At 60.0% G+C, this 16,775-nt stretch overlaps 1 protein-coding gene across 4 annotated transcripts in view; it reads left to right on the forward strand.

The window, feature by feature from the left end:
- Window positions 1-638: 638 nt before the first annotated feature.
- Window positions 639-16,775, forward strand: part of SEZ6 (seizure related 6 homolog) — a 70,737-nt gene continuing 54,600 nt past the window's right edge. Inside the window, exon 1 of one of the 4 annotated variants that reach the window (XM_039508174.1) lies at window positions 639-788. In XM_039508174.1, coding sequence (XP_039364108.1) covers window positions 734-788 — 55 coding nt within the window. In that variant the 5' untranslated portion in view covers window positions 639-733. Of the gene's footprint in view, window positions 789-10,833; window positions 10,885-16,775 lie in introns of those variants that run through there. The other 3 variants (XM_039508171.1, XM_039508172.1, XM_039508173.1) reach the window with 3 other exon arrangements.

The raw sequence follows: 16,775 nt of genomic DNA on the forward strand, positions 1-16,775 counted from the left end.
TCTCCCTCCGCTGGGCTGGCTCGGCCGGCAGGGCCAACCGGAGAGAAAGCGCAAACCCCGAATTTTGTCACTGGGGAAAGCAGATCTGAGTCCGGACGCACACAAAGCTGTGGGTCAGCTGCCTGCCCCGTGTGCTCATTTAAACCTCTGCAGTGTCGGTGCCAAATGCCAGAAGAGAGAATTCATTGATTTTGTGCAGTGGGCCTCAGGCCTGGTTTGCTCAGGGTTTGCATATTGCACCCAGGATCGTCCGGAGGAGAGGGAAGGGGTGTGGCCAGCGGGGGGATGGCGTCAGGCCCATGGAACTGGGGTGAGGCTGTGTGGGGCTCTGCCAAGGCCTTGCTGCAAAAGCACCTAATTACCCCTGCTCAGCCAGTGCCAATCAAGGGCAATAGATTGGGGCTGGTGCAACAGACCCGATGCCTGGCCGGGGGATTGGCTCCACCTGCGGGCCTGACAAGCCAGCAGTTACAAGGGCTGGGAGCCAGAGGAAAAGGCAGCCAGGGAAAGGTCAGACTCCCAGCTGTGGGCTGACTGCAGGGAAAGAGGGAACAAACCCTTATATATAGCTCAGCACTGGTGGTGGGAGAACCGTGTATGTGTAAAGAAAGCCAGGGGTGCTGCGTAACTGAGAGCCTCTGTGCACTTTACTGGGCCAGCCAGCGTGCTCTGGAAGAGGGGTGTGACAGTACCTGCCATCGGGAAAGGGCTCCCAGCCGGGCCGCCCTTGGGGATGCCAGCTGCCCCCAGGCACTCAGCAATCAGGAGCCAGGACTCCCCCGGGGCAGGTGAGTTTTAAATTATTCCAGCTTGTGAGCCGGGCAGGGCCACGTCTCCAGCGTATCCCGCAGTAGCGGGGCCAGAATGTGAAATGGCTTCTTAGAAGCTGTTTCTCCTGCAGTCCCAGGCCTCCAGGAGCTGGGGCTTCCGGCAGGCACCAGCTGTCACGAGCTCCCAGTACAGCTGTGTGAGTTGGCAGCGCTGACCATGTGCCTGCAGAAGAGCTCCCGCCCGGCACTGGAAGGGAAGAGCACAATGAATTCTTGGACCAGGTCCCTGGCTGGTGTAAACCAGAGTAGCTTCAGGTCTTTGGCTGCTGCAGAGCAGCATTAGTGAGGCAATGGGGGGGGGGGGTAGTAGCTTATTTTGGCCCAGCTTCAGGGCATGCAGAGTGCTGAGTGTCACGAGTCAGGAGTTCACACCTGTTGCACGAGCCCATTCGAGGTTCACACTCAGCAGGAAGGAGACGGGGCGCAGTGGGCTACAGATTGTTGTGATGGGCCATAAATCCAGGATCTTTCCTGAGGTCCTGCTTTTTAGTGTCTAGCCAAGCGGTGAATTCCACCGCCCGGCCTGGCTTTGGCAGGGGCTGGGCAGGGTTCCTCTGGGGACGAGGATAAACTGGCACCAAAGTCCCAGGCTGACTTACACCCCTAGGGGTTCCATCCACCAGCGAGCTGCAAACGTGGGCTAATCAGAACAGCCCAGTGAGGGAAGGAAACTCAGCCAGTGCTGCAGGAATTCAAAGCCACTCACTGGCCTGGCGTGCTCACGTCACGCCAAACAAGGGCTGGTCTCCCCTGGACCTCGCATGGCATAGCTGGGTCTCTTGGGGCATGAAAAATCCACTCTCCGAGAGCTGGGGCTAGACCGCCCTAACCCCGGTGTAGACAGAAGGGTTCCTCCACCAGCCTAGCTGCCGCCTCTCGGGGAGGTGATTAACTGCAGTGACGGGAGAACCCTCCCATCGGCGTCGTAGTGTCTTCCCTGACATGCTACAGCGGCACAGCTTGTGTGGACAAGCCCATAGACCAAGAGCGATTTCCCCTGCTCGGTGCGACTTGTAGTGTGTTTACACTGATTGGCTGGCTTGCAGGATCTGCCCACTGGGGGTGTCTGCTACTGACCCGCACAAGCCTTTGATTCCCCCCAAATACATTGATGTATCCAGCTGCAGAGCCCCCAGGTTGGAGAGTCAGGGAGGGGGATGAGTCATGCTGGTTGGGTCACAGGTCACGGCTGCTTAACATGATGCTGTATTTTCCCGGGTGTCTGTGAACGTCCCACTTTGAGCCCCGTTCGCATTCCCGGGCTCTGCCCGTCTCTGGGGGCCGCTGGGCGACCTGCAGCCCATGGGCAGCACCCAGCAGCCTGGTCCACTGGGTTCCCGTTTCCTTCCCCGTGGTGCTGGGGCAGTCCCAGGGAGATGGCCCGGGGCATGGCAGGGCTGCCAGTCCACACCCCACGGAGCTGGCATGATGGGGGAAGGGGGCAGGAGCTTATTTCCCATGGGGGGGGGGAATTGTGCCAGGTCCCACCCACTTCTCTGGGGCTCCCCTGTGGCTGTGCAGCTCTGCACCACCCTTGACACAGAGCTGGGGGGCAGGGTCCCGCTAGCCCCCGATGAGCCATGAGTCGCTGACTCTGTGTGTGTGCGTGCGCACCACGCCCTGTGCAGCCCGGTCCCTAGCCCGACTCGAAGCTCGGGATGCTCCAGTGGGGCACATAATGAACGGACCTAGCACAATGAATCTATTGTACCAGCCAGACACGACTGAGCGGCCAAACAGGAGCGGGGAGGCCTGAGTGTGCACAGAACCCACCCGTGACTCTGCCAGGCAAAACCAGGGCCTTGGGTCCCACTTACGCCATCCCTGGCTGCTTAGGAAGTTAGACCCTGTGTCCTGCGTCACTCAGGAAGCCCTGGCATTTCCGGAGCTCGTCCTCTCCTCAGGAGCTGCACCTGGAGGGGCTCCCAGGGCCCTGCCTCACCTGCTGAGCTCAGGATTTAAACAGAAGCACAATAATAATTAACAATCCGATGTACTGGGAGTCCCCAGGCTGAGCCCTGTGCTCTCGCGCCTCTTTCCATCTGATCCGATAACCAAGGTAACTGAGATCTAGTCTCTCTGATAATGTCTCAGCTGCCAATTTGTGCCTGCTCTGATCGGTATTTTTGGCTATCTGTCTGCAATGCTCCAACCCCCTGTGTCCTCCCCCTAATCCACGTGGAGGAGAAGCATCTCAGGAAATAAATTAGCAAAGAAACATGCAGCAAGTGATCTGACTGATTTTCTCGTGCTCCCTGATACAGGCAGCAAGGTTCCTGCCACCTTTGTAGGGCCGGAGTTCAAGCAGTAAATAAAAAGTTTGCTTCCAATTTCCAAGTGCCTCTTTCTAATCGGTTAAGTGAGCTCCGGAAGAGCTGAAACCCAGGCACAGGATGCTCAAAGTCTGGCTGGGGACCGGGGTGGGGGGAGTTGGTTGGTTACCAGGTTGATGATCATTTGACAAGAGGAGAATTTGCCTTTTCTGTCCCTTTCCCTGCCCGCTGCCAAGGAAGGGGGAGATGTGGAGTCCATGCTAATGCTGCGGATGAGCAAGGCTAGCGTGACGTTGGTGGGCGGTGCTGGACAGTACCGGGGCTGTGACTCAACGGGCTGTAATTAGCCAGGAGGGGGGAGTACTGAAAGACCCATCAGGAAGCCTTTTCGACAGCTGGTTATTATCCCCGCAAGAGACAACAGAGCTCTTCCTTCGCTGGAGCTGCTGGGCCAGCGACCGTGGTGTGAAGCTTTGCCTCCTGGGAGCCTGGCAAAGCTCCCATCTCCAAATGGTTCGGCTTCCGCCTCACTCCCCTCCTCGCTCTCGAGCACACAAAGCAACAGGGGACGTTCGCCCCAAATGCCTTGTAGTTAGTCAGCTCGAAGCCAGCCCACGTGAGGCCCCATGCGTCCCCTCGGCCGGCCTGCGCTGAGTGCAGAACAGCTGCTGTCCGGGGAGGACGAACAGTGCAGCACAGGGGAAGCAAAGCAGAGCAGTGAGCTTGCCAGACACAGCCCAGTCCTGACAGGACAGGGCTGGCAAGGAACCCGGGCCTTTGGCTATGAACCGGGCTCCAGCTCCTCGGGCTCCTTCAATGCAGCCTCTGTCTGGCATCTACGACATCACAGCTGCATCACAAACCCGCTGGCCCTGCGTGGCCATGCAGCAGCGCTGAGTGCTCTCAGCCCAGGGAGCTGGTGGTCTCTTGCATGGCAGAGCTGAGCACTAACCCCGGCGGACGGCCCTCGATGCTCCCGTTCCCACAAACGTAGGCTGGCTCCAGTGGCGCAGAGCGCGGCTGCTTGAGGCCTGGCAGGGCGGCGCAGCAGGGATCGGCCCGCCGGACTCTGTACTTCTCGGCTTCTGTGGGTTGAAGCTGGAGGAGCCGTGCTGCCTGACCATAGCGCTGTGCAATTCAGAGCCAGCCGGCTGCGTGGGATCCCCATGGAGATAGAAGGGGATGACACGTTGGAGGTTAGTGTTACTAAGTGGCTGGTGGCACGGACGTTCATGTGACAGTTTTGTTCAGGCGTGGCAGGCAGGCAGCTGTTCCCTGTAGCTGGGACGGCTCCGGCAAGAGCCTGCTAATTGGCTGCAACGGGCTCAGCCAGAAGGCCATGGGCACCGATCCGTCACAGCGAAGTGTGGATTGACTGTCCCAGTGGCCAGGCAGCCCCACGGGGCTCGTGGGAAACAGCTTGGCCCATCATGCCATGCCCCAGGAATTCACAGGCTTGGGGGCCAGCTGCCGTTCTCCAGGCTTGCCTGGGGCCCCCGGCCCCCACAGTGGCTCCTGCTCACACCTGGGGCCTGACTCCATTGTAACAGCTCACCCAAGGGGAGGCGGCTGCAGGCCTTGGCGGCTGGGCCCAGGGGCAGGGAGGTGGGAGCTCGTGTAGCCGTCAGCAGCTGGGAAGTGGCAACTTACAAGAAATCCAGCCGGTCTGTGCATGAAGAGACGGGGAAGGTGTCTGCTGCGCCAGCCTGGAGGCCAGAAGGAGCATCGTGCGGCTGCTCTGGCCAGTCTGGGCTCACACAAGGCAATCCTAGCTAGCGCTGCCGGGTGTCCTGGTTCTCTGAGTAGCTGACCTGGGAACACTGTGCAGGTGCCCAGAACTCACGGCCAGCTGGCCACTGCTGTGGGCTCTGGATCATCCCGCGGGGACCCTTGTTTGGCCCTCCAGGGGTGGCAGCCCTCGCATTAGATCAGTGGCAGAGAGACAATCCAAGCTGATGGGCTCAAGCGTTTATCTCCTTCCGGATTGCACGTCCTTGCCACCTTCGCCCGGCTTCGGGGGCATGAGGCCGGCGCTTGGCTCCCCGGGTGCTCTGCTCAGAATTACATCTGCAGAGCTGATAACTTGCTGAGCCCGGGTTAGTGCTTGAAAGGGCATTTTTCAGAGCCGCAATTTCCCCTCGTATCTCTGGGATGGGAATGAGAATGACACTGGCTGCCTTGGATTGAGGTCAGCCCGGCAGCTTGCTGAAGCACTGACAATATCCCTCTCATCTGCGCCAGAGCAAATGCTCTGCACAGAAAGTTGTGAGCGAAGGAGGGGAGATGACAGGAGAGCTGCTGCCAATCTGAGCAGTGAATGCCAGGAGAAGAGCGGTCGTGACAGCAGCCTGTCTCACATCCAATCAAGTGTCAGGCCGGAGATGTGGGACTCAGGCTCCTGGATGGCTCTAACGATCTGAGCTGAGGCCCGTTAGGCCGTGAGAGGGACGGGGGATTGGATTTCATATCTTTTAACAAGATTGCATGAATCAGTAACACTTGACAACTCGGTAGAAATAGCCATGTACTTGAGACCCCGGAAATTACCTTTCAGCTTTAGATCCTCCGAGCAGCTGGCATTCCAGCCCGTGGACCCAGCCCTGGGCTTGGCCTTCTCTGCCTCCCATGGCTTCGCAGGAGGAGGAGGTCCCTCAAGCAGCAGCTTTCTCGCTTTCCTAAGAGAACTGGGGCCCAGGCATCAGGCCCTTTGTCTCTTGACACTCAACACGAGTGGAAGAAGTTTTCTGGCTGGCTGGAAATACCCAAACCCCTCCTCTGTTGCTGACCTGCCATCCTGAAAGCTCTCCCCCTCCTCAGTTAATGGGCCCTCTTCCCTGTCCCTAAGCGTTTTGAGGACATTGACACACCTGTGAAGCAGGGAGGATTATTAGCTGTAGTTTATGGACAGGGAAACTGAGGCACATAAGGGTTCTGACTTGCCCAAGATCCTAGAGTAGGCAGGGCTGAGATCAGAATGCAGGAATTCTTGGCGCTCTGTTCCTACTTCCTGCCAAAGGCACACAAAGGCAACTGAAATAAATCATGAACATACATTAATTGTCCAGGTCCACTCCTCCTCTGTGTCTGCCCTCTGCGTCTGGCTTAGCTCACCAGCTCTCCACAGCAGGCCCTGTCTGTTCGTTGTGTCTTGTCAGCACTTATTCAATAATAATTAATAATAATAGAGTACCCTGGCTTCACTGACAAACTCCAGCCCTGCATGGCTCTTCCTCTGGGTCATTGATTTCCTTAGTGGGTCAGACCAACCCCGACGCTGATCCTGGTGAGACACCAGCACTCAGCTCCCTCTAAGACAATCTACTGCCTCTGACAGGTGTCTTCTATCTTTGGTACCCATGGCAGGTCCATATTGATTGCAGCAGCCTGCCTGTGTGATACTCGGTGACCTTGTAGATTACCTTTATTCTGTGGTGCTGCGAAGTACAGGAAAATGAATGTTTTCCGGCCTCCCAGAGGCTCTTCGCTCCTGGGTTTCCAAATATTCTGCCCTGAATGTCTTGCTTGTGAATGGTGACATGCAAAGGGAATATACAGCTGGGCTTGTGCTTGTTTGTCATGGAGAGAGAAGGTCAGAAACGTTTGTGTTTAAAAAGTGTGTGGGGGGGGGGGGGAGGGTGTCCTGCTTCTTTTCACGTTACACACTCAGGCCGGGCTGGTGCCTGGACTCACGAGCCTGCGGCCTGTTATGGTGACTGAATGGTGAGTAGCTGAGAGAGGACTGAATGTTTAAACCTCTTGGCTTTTAAACACATATTCAACTTTGAGGCCTAATGAACACCAGCAAAGAAATCCTTTTTCCTGAAATGATTCATCACCGGCCGAACTTGTACACCCATCCTGAGACCCGCAGGCGCCCTCCAGCAACACTATGGACTGGTTTAACCTTCCTGGTATTTCAAAGGTTTGAGGCCGAAGGGGGAACCTTTCAGGGTGTTTTAAATGACACTCAGAGGAGGCCATAAGTCCTTTTGCAGGGCTTCTGTTCGCAGAGCCTCCTCCAACCCTGGGTCTCCCTTGTAGATTTCCTGGGCTGTCCCTTGCTCCTGCCCCCTGCCCCAGCTGCTGTTTCCAGGATCGAAGGGGAAGGAGGGAAATTAACAACTCTCGGCAGCTGTTAACAGTGTGGGCCCGGTCCTCTCTCGTCCTCTGCCTTGTATGGCCATTGACTCCAGTGCAAAGCCCGTGGCACTCACCTTGCACGAGTCAGTGATGGTGTGAAGTGCAAGGCGTGGAGAGTCAGGCCTTGTGTTTTGGCTAAAGCTCCCCCTCCAACCTCATGGATGGCCATAGTCATGTGAATGCACCCAAGGATCTGATCTGGAGGAGTCACCCACTCCCCCTCTCTGCATTGCTCATTGCTGCCTGGATCCTGCTGGGCACAGGCCTGGGCAGAGGTTCCAGTTCCGCCCCCTCCTGTCACGGGCTGAGGGGACTTCCAGCAGCACCTGGTCTCTGTGCAGTGCTGGGAGCCCCGGGTGCCACTTCCACAGCATCTCCTCATGCACCTGAAGCAGCTTTGCAGTTTCCCCTTGGTCCCCTCCCCCATCCTTCAGTCGCTTCCCTGGTCCCCTCCTCAGCCCAGGTGTTTCAGGGCTCACCAGGGCTGCCATCCTGTACGCACCTTGGCCAGGCCTCATGGGGGCAACCAAGCAGCAGCCCTGAGACCCTCCCGCGGCTGCATTTTGATTTTAGGATCCATTATAAACCAGGCTCCTAATCTGCCATTTTCCACCTGAGAGGCCCCCCCCCCCCCCGCACTTCTCGCCCTTGGCTAACTCCTGTAATGTACCCTATGTGCTCAGTTGTTGTGATCTACCTGCCTTGGTGCTTGGCAGCAGCGCGTGCCCTGGGTGTTCTCACAGCACAGCTGGGCCATGCTTTACATTTGTCATTTGCCCAAAGGTCAAAAATCACCCAAGCAAGAACCTCCTGCCAGCTTCCGCTCGGGTCAGCGAGCTTCCACTGGCATTCTAAAGAATTAGGCTGAAGTGAAGAACCCCCCCTGACACAAGGAGCCTCAGATAACTGTGGGGACCCAGAAACTCTGGTGCTGTCTGAGCTTACGCAGCTGTGTGAGACAAGCCATGGGGAAATGATGAGGTTTTCAATTAAATTCAGTCTTCAGCTTGTCATGCACTTCAGATAAATGCAAACACACCGAGACACTGTCTCACACGCACACATCCACACACCTCCAGCAGGCTCCAAAGGGGCTGATTATTCGTCTGCGAGTTTATTTGCTGCTTTGTTTGTTGAGCTGTATTTGCATTCACATATCATTTCTCTTCCCATCACTTCCCTTCAATAAAGCTTTGATGGTACCTGCAAATCAGGTGTTTGTTTTATTTTAAAATCAACAGCTATTTTTAAAGGAGTCCCCCCTCATTAAGAGTCCAAGTATGTGCCCTGGGAAGTGCCAAGCAGCTTAAAGTTATTTGAATATCATAATATTAGAAAGTTCAATTTGGCTTCAAACTGCACATCTTCTGAGTCCTTTCAGAAGCGTTTTTGCATTAAACATTTATAGATCTACTGAGGATCAAAGTTTCAAATTTAGCATTGAAAGTGCTTTGCAGATGTGTGCTGGGTGCCCAGCCTGCAATGAAGCTCAGCTCTCCACGGAGGCTCCAGCAGCGAAGCTGCTTGGGGCTTTCAAAACAGTTGCTTTTTTGTCGTTTAAAATGGTAGCTGAGAATCCAGTGTTACTTGGCTCTCGGGTCTGCTCTCCCCTCCCGTATCGTAGGGTTACTGCAAATGGCTCTGCATTGCCTAGGCGAACAAGAGCTGGTTTGTCTTGTCTGCACATGTATTTAACAAACAGAGGCTACTTCCCCCTCTCTGAATCAGGTATCAGTTAGACCTGCCCCAGGCTAGAGCAGTTTTCTCCTGCTCTCACTTGGAACAGGTGTGTACCAGCAATGGCAGAGCGGAGCCGGAGTGGCAATAAGTGACCAGAGCCATGTGCGTATGCCACTAAGAATGAGGTGCAGGAATCCAGTGGGGTGGAGTTCCACGGTACCGGTGCAGGAATCCAGTGGGGTGGAGTTCCACAGTACCGGTGCAGGAATCCAGTGGGGTGGAGTTCCACGGTACCAAAGCAGGAATCCAGTGGGGTGGAGTTCCACGGTACCGGTGCAGGAATCCAGTGGGGTGGAGTTCCACGGTACCAAAGCCAGGAGAGTTGGAGCAGTATAAAGCAGGAACTCGGTTGCCTTCAGTGCGGTTATGCTGACATACACCTGGAGTAAGAGGGTCAATCTTCCCAGGGAGCTTAGGGTACCCAGCGGAGGGCTGCCCGCAGCCTGATGCATGCGCTTGGTTTGCAGCACTTTGCCAGCTCCAGTGTGGAAGTGCAGCCTCTGTTGGTGACAGGCCAATGCCAGCCTCATCTGGCTTGGGTGGAGAGGGCGCATGGGCCACCTCCCCATGGCCGCGCTGGGGCAGGACAAAGCCCTGGCCCAAAGTATATTGCCAGGGCTGCAGAACGGCTCCTTCGCCGGCCTGTTGCCGTGTGTTCATGGCGGTGGGTACAGGCTGGAGGGGCGCTGCGGCCATTTCCCCTGCGGTCTGGTGCCCGCACAAAGCCAGCTGGACTCTGACTAAGGGGGTATTTCGTTAAACAAACAGTTGGTTTTTTATTTTAATTATTTTATTCACGACATTCAAACGTGTCCAGCTAGCAGCCTGGAGCAGCTCCCTGAGCTCGTTCCAAACGCCATCTGGCTGCTGCCAGCCGCGCTCTGTCACTCTGAAATCGCTGCTCCCCGCCACGGGAGGAGACTCCCCTTGAGCGGGAGGAGGCGAAATCCAAAGCAGGGGCCCAGACGCGGGACGGGTCTGAGTCCAGTAACCATTCAGCCCCCTGGATCTCCAGCCGCGGCCCTCGTGTCTGGCTCTGCCCGGGAGGAGGCGGGGCTGACCGATGGGGTAAGAGGACGCCCCCTGCCGAGCTGCCCTTCCTCCAGCCTGGAAATTAACAAACGGGGCAACTCGCCGGAGCCACATAAAGACGATTTAGGGACGGGTGGGGGCGGGGCTATCCGTGTCAATCTGCTTGACGGGCACCGCGAGCGATTCACCTTGTGCGGGTGGCAGGTCGGCGGGAAGGAGACGTGGCTCCGGCCCGGGGGCCCGGGAGGGAGCCCGGGAAGGGCTGCGCGCCCCCCGCCCGAAGGAGCCCGCCCGGCTCTCTGCAGCTACCCGCTGAGATCCCCGCGGCACCAGCCCGGCGCTGCCCTGTCCCGGGCCGGCGGCTGCCTCCTTTGTGCGCGCCGAAGCCGGCAGCGCTACCCTGCGGGGACCCCCCCGGCTGCCCCCGCAACTCGCCGCCAACTTTGCCGGGTGCGGGACTCCGGCGGCGCCGCGGGCTGGGGGGGGGGGGCCGGCAGCGCCATATGACGCCGGGGGGCAGATCCGCGGCCGGCGCTGCCCCCGCCCCCCAGCCCGGCGCAGCGGGGAGGAACCAGCCCCCTCCCCCGGAGCGGCGCCGGGCGTCCCCGCAGGATTGGCGGGGCGCGCTACTCGCAGCGTTACGGTAGGAGCCGCTCGCCGGAGCAGACGCCGGGCGCTCTCCGCGGTGCTGACGGGCAGCGCCGGGTGCAGGCGCCGCGCCAGGTCCGGAGCCGCCCGGCTCCCTCCGCCGCAGCTGAGCGCGGATTGCAGCGAGCGACCGGCCATGGGCGCCGCGCCGGGGGCTGCAGCCCGCGGGCTCGCCGGCTGCCTGCTGCTGCTCGCCGCGCTGCTCCAGGGCCAGGCTCGAGGTAAGAGCTCGCTCCGCGCCCGGCCCCCAACTTCTCCGGGGCCCCGCCGCCCCGGCCTCGCCCCGCGTCCCCGCAGCCGGTCCCAGCCCCGGCTCTCCCGCCTGGCGCCCGCCGCTGGGCTCGGGGCGCCGCACGGCGCGGCCCGGCCCGGCCGGGGCTGCGGACCCGCCCGAGCCGGAGGGGTCCCCTGGGCCCGGCCGCTCCCGGCCAGCGCGGCTCCTGGCGCCAAACTTTGCCAAGTTGCGCTCTCCCGTCGACGCGGCTGCCGGGCTGCCCGGGAAGCCTCCGCCCCGCGGAGCCCGCTGGCGAGGAGCAGCCGAGGCGCCCCCCGGGCAGCGGCCGCTCCGCTCGGCTCGGCTCGGCTCGGCTCGGCTCCCCGGCGGTGGGGCAGCCGGGCCCCCTTGCACGGACCGATCCCGCCAGGCGCGGCGTGGGGGGGGGGGGCGGGGTCCGTGCCCCGGGCCGGGTTTCGCTCCGGGGCCCCTGGTCCTGCGCGGGGTGTCGGGCCCGGCAGAAGTTCGCAGCCTGGAGCGTTTGCGGGGCTCCGGGGTGGGGAGCGGGGCTGGGGACTCCGGCTCCCTGGCGGGACGCAGCCGCGCCCGGCTCGGGAAGAGGCGTTAGCGGAGCAGTTCTGGCAGCCCCTGCCCGCCCCTGGGCGGCTCGCTCGGGTGCAGAGTGCGGGCGGGATCGGGCACCCAGCAGCCCGCTGCGAGGGGCGCGGGGCGGGAGCGCGGGGCTGGGCTCAGCGGCTCCGTTTGCCTTCGGACGGCAGCTGCCGAGTGTCTGTGATTCCTGCTCGGGGTCCCGGCGCGCCTGCCCATCCGTTCCCAAACCCGGCCCCCGAATGCCTGGAGCTGCCCGTGTAAACGCCTTTGGCCGCCCGCTCCCCCTCCAGGTACGGTGCTGGCTGGTAACGCTCCTCTGTAACGCTGCAAACAGGGGCGGGGGGGCGGCTGGTTTACACCGAGCCTCCTGCGGACATTGGGGTGACACCGGATTCCGCCCGAACCGCTTCGCTGAAGCGAGTGTTTCTGGCTGCGGGTCTCGCAGCACCGCCCGTCCTCTGCTAATAGCGGGGCTGCCGGGCACCGACTCCCGCCGCCTTCGCCAGGAGCCCGCGCTCCGCTCAGCCCGGGGGCAGGGGGGCCAGGCCGCGACGGGCGAACGCCGCGTTGTGTTTGTACTGCCCGGCTGCTGCCCTGAGATGGGGGTTTGCCTCCCAGGCCCCCCCCCCCCGCCGCTTCCTGTGGCCTCCCCCCCCCCCCCGCCGCTTCCTGGGGCCTGTCGCGCTAGGGCTGATTTCTATGGGCTGGCGGGTTAGTAACGGGTGAGAGCCCAGGGTGGCTGGTGCACCAGGCAGTGGCTAATTGAGAGGAGGCCTGGCCTGGCCCTTCCCAGTCCCTGCTATTAATAGAATAACAAGCTCCCAGGCTGGGGAGGATCAAAAGACCCCCCCCCACCAGAGCCGGTAATGCACCTTCCCAGGAGCCTTGTCCTGGGGGGGGGGGGAGCCTGCAGGAGCCTCCCCCCGGCTGCCCCGGCTGCTTGGATGTTCAGTAGCTTGTTTTCTTCTAACATCCATTTACGCCCACTAGGGTTAGGACAAGGCACAGGGCCCCCTTTGGTTGCCAGTGGTGCTTCTGGGGCAGCAGAAGCCTGTGGGAATCTGCCCCATCCCGCTGCAATGGCCCCTTGCTCTGTGACCTCTGCGTCCCAGGCCAAGCACAGCCCAGGCCATTGCAAACGTCACCGAGGGCGCAGAGCTTTGATTAACGCCTGGCGTCCCCGTCGCCCTCCCGTCTCCGCTCCGCTCTGGGGCTCTGGCTCCTCTCCCGGGCCGGACATGCAGAGCTGTGGGGAAGGCAGAACCACGGACTGGTTACCAGCCCCCTGCTTTGCTCGCTGCTGATCCTCCGAGCGGCTGGACGGTTCCCAAGGGTGAGCCCTGGCCGGGGCTCCTTTCCCAGGGATCTGCTGGGCCGGACTTTGCTGGGGAGGCCAGTTACCGTTTTGGCGAGAGGGAGGAAGGCCGCATTTCCTTCCACGGGCTGCACCAGTGTCATGGCTCATGGTCATGTCTCTCTGGGGAGCCCGCCAAGGGAAACACGGGTAGCTCGCTGGGCCTGAGCCAAAGCCCAGGGAGCCAATCAGAGTCTCCCCACGGGGTCTGGATCAGGCCCTTGTTCGTGTGGTGAGCCGCATCCTCTGACTCGAATGGCGAGCGGCCCCCGTGTTCCCCACCGCCCCCCCTAGAGCAGAGGGCACCCGGGGCCGTGGGAGAATCTGCTGGGGTTGGACCTGCTTCATGCTGGCTGCAAGGGCTCTCCCAGGAGCCTGGGAAGGCCTGTCTCCCCTACCCTGCCTGCATCTCCAGCGGGCTGACTGGCCCCTTGGGTTTTCCTTAATTGCCACATTGTCTGACATGCCCTTAAATCTGCAGTGCTCCTGTAGTCTCAGTGCTCTGGGTATTTCTGGATTGATTTCTCTGTGGCTTGGAGATTTGCTTCTCTCCTTGCTCGGGGACTGATCTCACAGCTCACATGAGTCAGAACACTTGTTAGCTATATAAAGCCGTGGCTCAATAATTCTCCCCAAATACTCCCCTATTAGGATGATATTAGGCTGGCATTACTCAGAGTGCTCCAGTGCTTCCCTGCATGGAAATGCAGAGGCCATCTTGAAAACCATGTCAAGCTTCTTGCTGGTGCTTTAATTGCAAGCTACAGGCCAAGGGGCTGAGTGGCTCTGGCTCCTCGCGCTCCAGCCCCCAGTGGAAGTGTGTCTTGGTGGGAGGAGGCCAGGAGCCTAAGGGTAGCAGTGGGCCATCCTTGGGGAGCGAGGGTGACTGCCAGCGAACCTCTTTGTTAACCAGAGGTTGCTGCGAGCTAGCCGGAGGAAAAGCAAACAGCAGCTGGCTTCCCTTGGGTGCGGGAGGTAGAGGGAACATGAGCCGCTAAGTGTCAAACTCTTTTTTTCCCCCTTCCAAACCTGGTGGTGCATGTCCTGAACTCTCCCTGAAATGAAGATGCCTGGGGAAAACCAGCCCACCTCAGCAGAGCTGCTGTGTTTGCGCCGTCTCTGCGTTGCTGGGCTGGAGGCAGCCAGATGGCAATAGAAATGACACCCTGAGCGGGAGAGGAATGCTCTAAGCCAGCCATATGGCAGGGGCCTGGGGGAGTCCTCGGTGTCAGGCAGGAGGGTTTCAGCCTGCAGGGCGGTTCTCGGGGCGCGTTGGATGGCAGGGGGCGGGCGGCTAGGCTTTCAGGCTGCATCGCTCTGCACTCCGAGTGCAGGGAAATTACAGTTTTCCAAATATATGTGGTTTAGCTGAGGCTGCGGGAGGCTGTAATTAAACTTGCTGAGGGCCGGATGAGCGTGTTGGCACCTCCCCTCTGGAGGAGGATTTGTATGTGAGTGATGGACCTTCCTCTGCATCACTGGCAGCCAGGAGGGGTGGCCTCAAACAGCGGGGACTGGGGGAATTTGGCCCAGTGCCACGGAGGCTGATGGAATTGTGCCGAGGATCTGGTCCCGGGCGGAACACCCGAGGGCTGCTGCAGCTAACGCTTCAACCCAGAGCAAGGCTGGCACAGCCCGGATGTCGTGCACCCCACTCGGTGCAGGGGTCCTGGGGGCACTCAGCACCAGAGCACAGGCACTGCCCTCCGTTAGCGGGGGCCCAGTTAATGGAGTTTGTACCATGTGATGGTCCCACTCCACATATGCTGTGAGCAGCTCCTCCGAAGAGTAGAAATGGGATATTTGGGTCCCGCTGGCTTCTTTGGGCCCTTATGGTGGGGACTGGTGCTGAGCTCCTGGCAGGAACATGAGCTGCAATTTCTAACTACCACCTCGCTGACCTGTGGAGGCTGTTGTGTTTCCCAGAGACGCTGAGTGGCATGGCAGGGAGCAGCCAGGGCCCCGTTGTTTTGGTGGGTAGTTACTTGTGGAGAGCAAGCTATTTTCGTAGTGCAGTACAATCGGTTACGGTACATCTCCCCCCTCGGCTCCCCCCTTGGTAGACGGGCTCCCTTGTCGCTTTAAGACTTGTTTGCGTTGTTCAGGGCTTTCCTGCCCCAACAGAGCTCGCTGGGGGAGGGCAAGGCCTGAGCAAACATGGGTAACAGCGGAGGTGCAAGGAGAAGCTGTATCCAGCTAGTTACATAAAGCACCATATGTTGTCGGTGGTAATTCAGCCTTGTAAGCAATGCAAAGACGTCGACGTTGCTGGCTGGCAGAGATGCAGCTGTTCCCACAATGCTTTGCATGTGCTGTTCTGGTGGAATGTCATCGCTGGGGTTCGCATCGGGGAGCGTTTGCTGGAGCTGGAAGGTTAATTGAGTTCCCATCCATAGTTGTGTGCCTCAAATCCACCTCCTAAAGCAGCTGCAGGGGTGGGGGGCGCTGGGAGCAGTTTCAGAACAGTCTGAAGCAACATTCGGCCGCCCCAGTGTGTCTCTGGCGCCTCCATGGATGTCAGTGTGGTTTCAAAGCTGGTTTAAGGCTCAGGGACCATAGGCCTAGGGCCCCAGCTCCTGGAGTCAGGGGATCAGCACAGGACCTCAGCTTCCTTTTTTAAATAAAAAGCTCTTGTGGTTGAGGAGAAAAGCTCCAAAACATGTCCTGCATGTAACCGACACAGCAACATTTGCCAGTGTCTGCTGAGAGCCTGAACCAATTGCTCTGAGAGGCGTCACCCACTTCATTCAGTTCAATGGGAGTTCATGCCGCGACCTGCTGCTCTGGGGCCTCAGCAGCATTATCCCAGCTGCGGCCCAGCCCCCACCCGTGCAGGTAAACCCCAGCAGGCAGGGGAAGCACTGGGGAGCGCTCCGGCTGCCACGCCTGGGCCTTGGAAGGGGGGCCCGTGCTGCTGCACCAGCCACCACCCTGAAGGTTGGACTCTCCCTGCACACGCAGCCCTGCTAGCAGCGTTTGCTCCTGCGTCCCGCACTGGGAGCCTGGTGTGTGAGGGGTGAAGGGTGCTGCATGCTCTGGGGGTAGGAGACCAGCACTGGCGGGGGTCTGGCACCCCCCCCCCCCGCCGCTGGGCTCCCCAGCTTAGTGCTCTGCCCTGGCCTACAGCCAGTGGCCGCTGCCTGTGGGAGGCGGCTGGAGGGAAATGGTTCTTCAATCCTTTTCCTAGCCGAGAGGGAGGGGCTGCTGTGTGAGGTGCCAGCAAGGGGCTGGGCCTCCCCCTGGGGGCAGAGATGCCACGTCCCCGCTCTCCTGGGCTCGGCAGTGATGGGCAGTGGGGGCATCTCTCCTTTGGAGCCTGCCAGGCTGGTCCCTGGGGCTCGGTCTAAGAGGATGGTGCTGCATGAGCTAGGCTGGAACCCGCCCCCCCAAGCTAGAGCCAGCTCCCCACACCCTGAGGCTGGGAGCTGGGGAGAGGCCCTGCAGCTGGCCGGGGCCCCTCTCGTGCATGGTGGCGAAGGAGGCAGGGCTGAGGGCACCGGGGAGCTGGTCAGCCAGACAGCAAGCTGGTAAAAGCCAGGCTGATCGTCCAGCCGTGCCCCACTTGTAACCGCATTCCCTGTAGCCAGCGAGATCCCTGCACCGGTGCACCGGGGTCCTGGGCAGGCTGCAGCGACGCTCTAGCCGTAATTGCAAGGCAGGAGGCTGCCTGCACGGTGCCTGCTGTGTCAGTGTAATGATTTTTAATGAGCAATTACCTTTAGTCATTCTCCTAATTTCTGAATATCAATAAAGTTAATTAAACTCTGCGTGTGTGTTTCTTTTGAGCAGCAAGCAGATGAAAGGTAGGGAGGGTGCACCGGCGAGAGGCGCCTCCGGCTCCAGGGCTGACAGCCTCTTCCCGAGCAGGAGGTGGGTGGGATTGGAGCGGAGCGGGGGGCAGCCCTCCTGCACCCCCCCTGTGCTGCGGCCCT

This window comes from Mauremys reevesii, linkage group 20 (assembly GCF_016161935.1).
Source record: "Mauremys reevesii isolate NIE-2019 linkage group 20, ASM1616193v1, whole genome shotgun sequence".
Classification (NCBI taxonomy): Eukaryota; Metazoa; Chordata; order Testudines; family Geoemydidae; genus Mauremys; species Mauremys reevesii.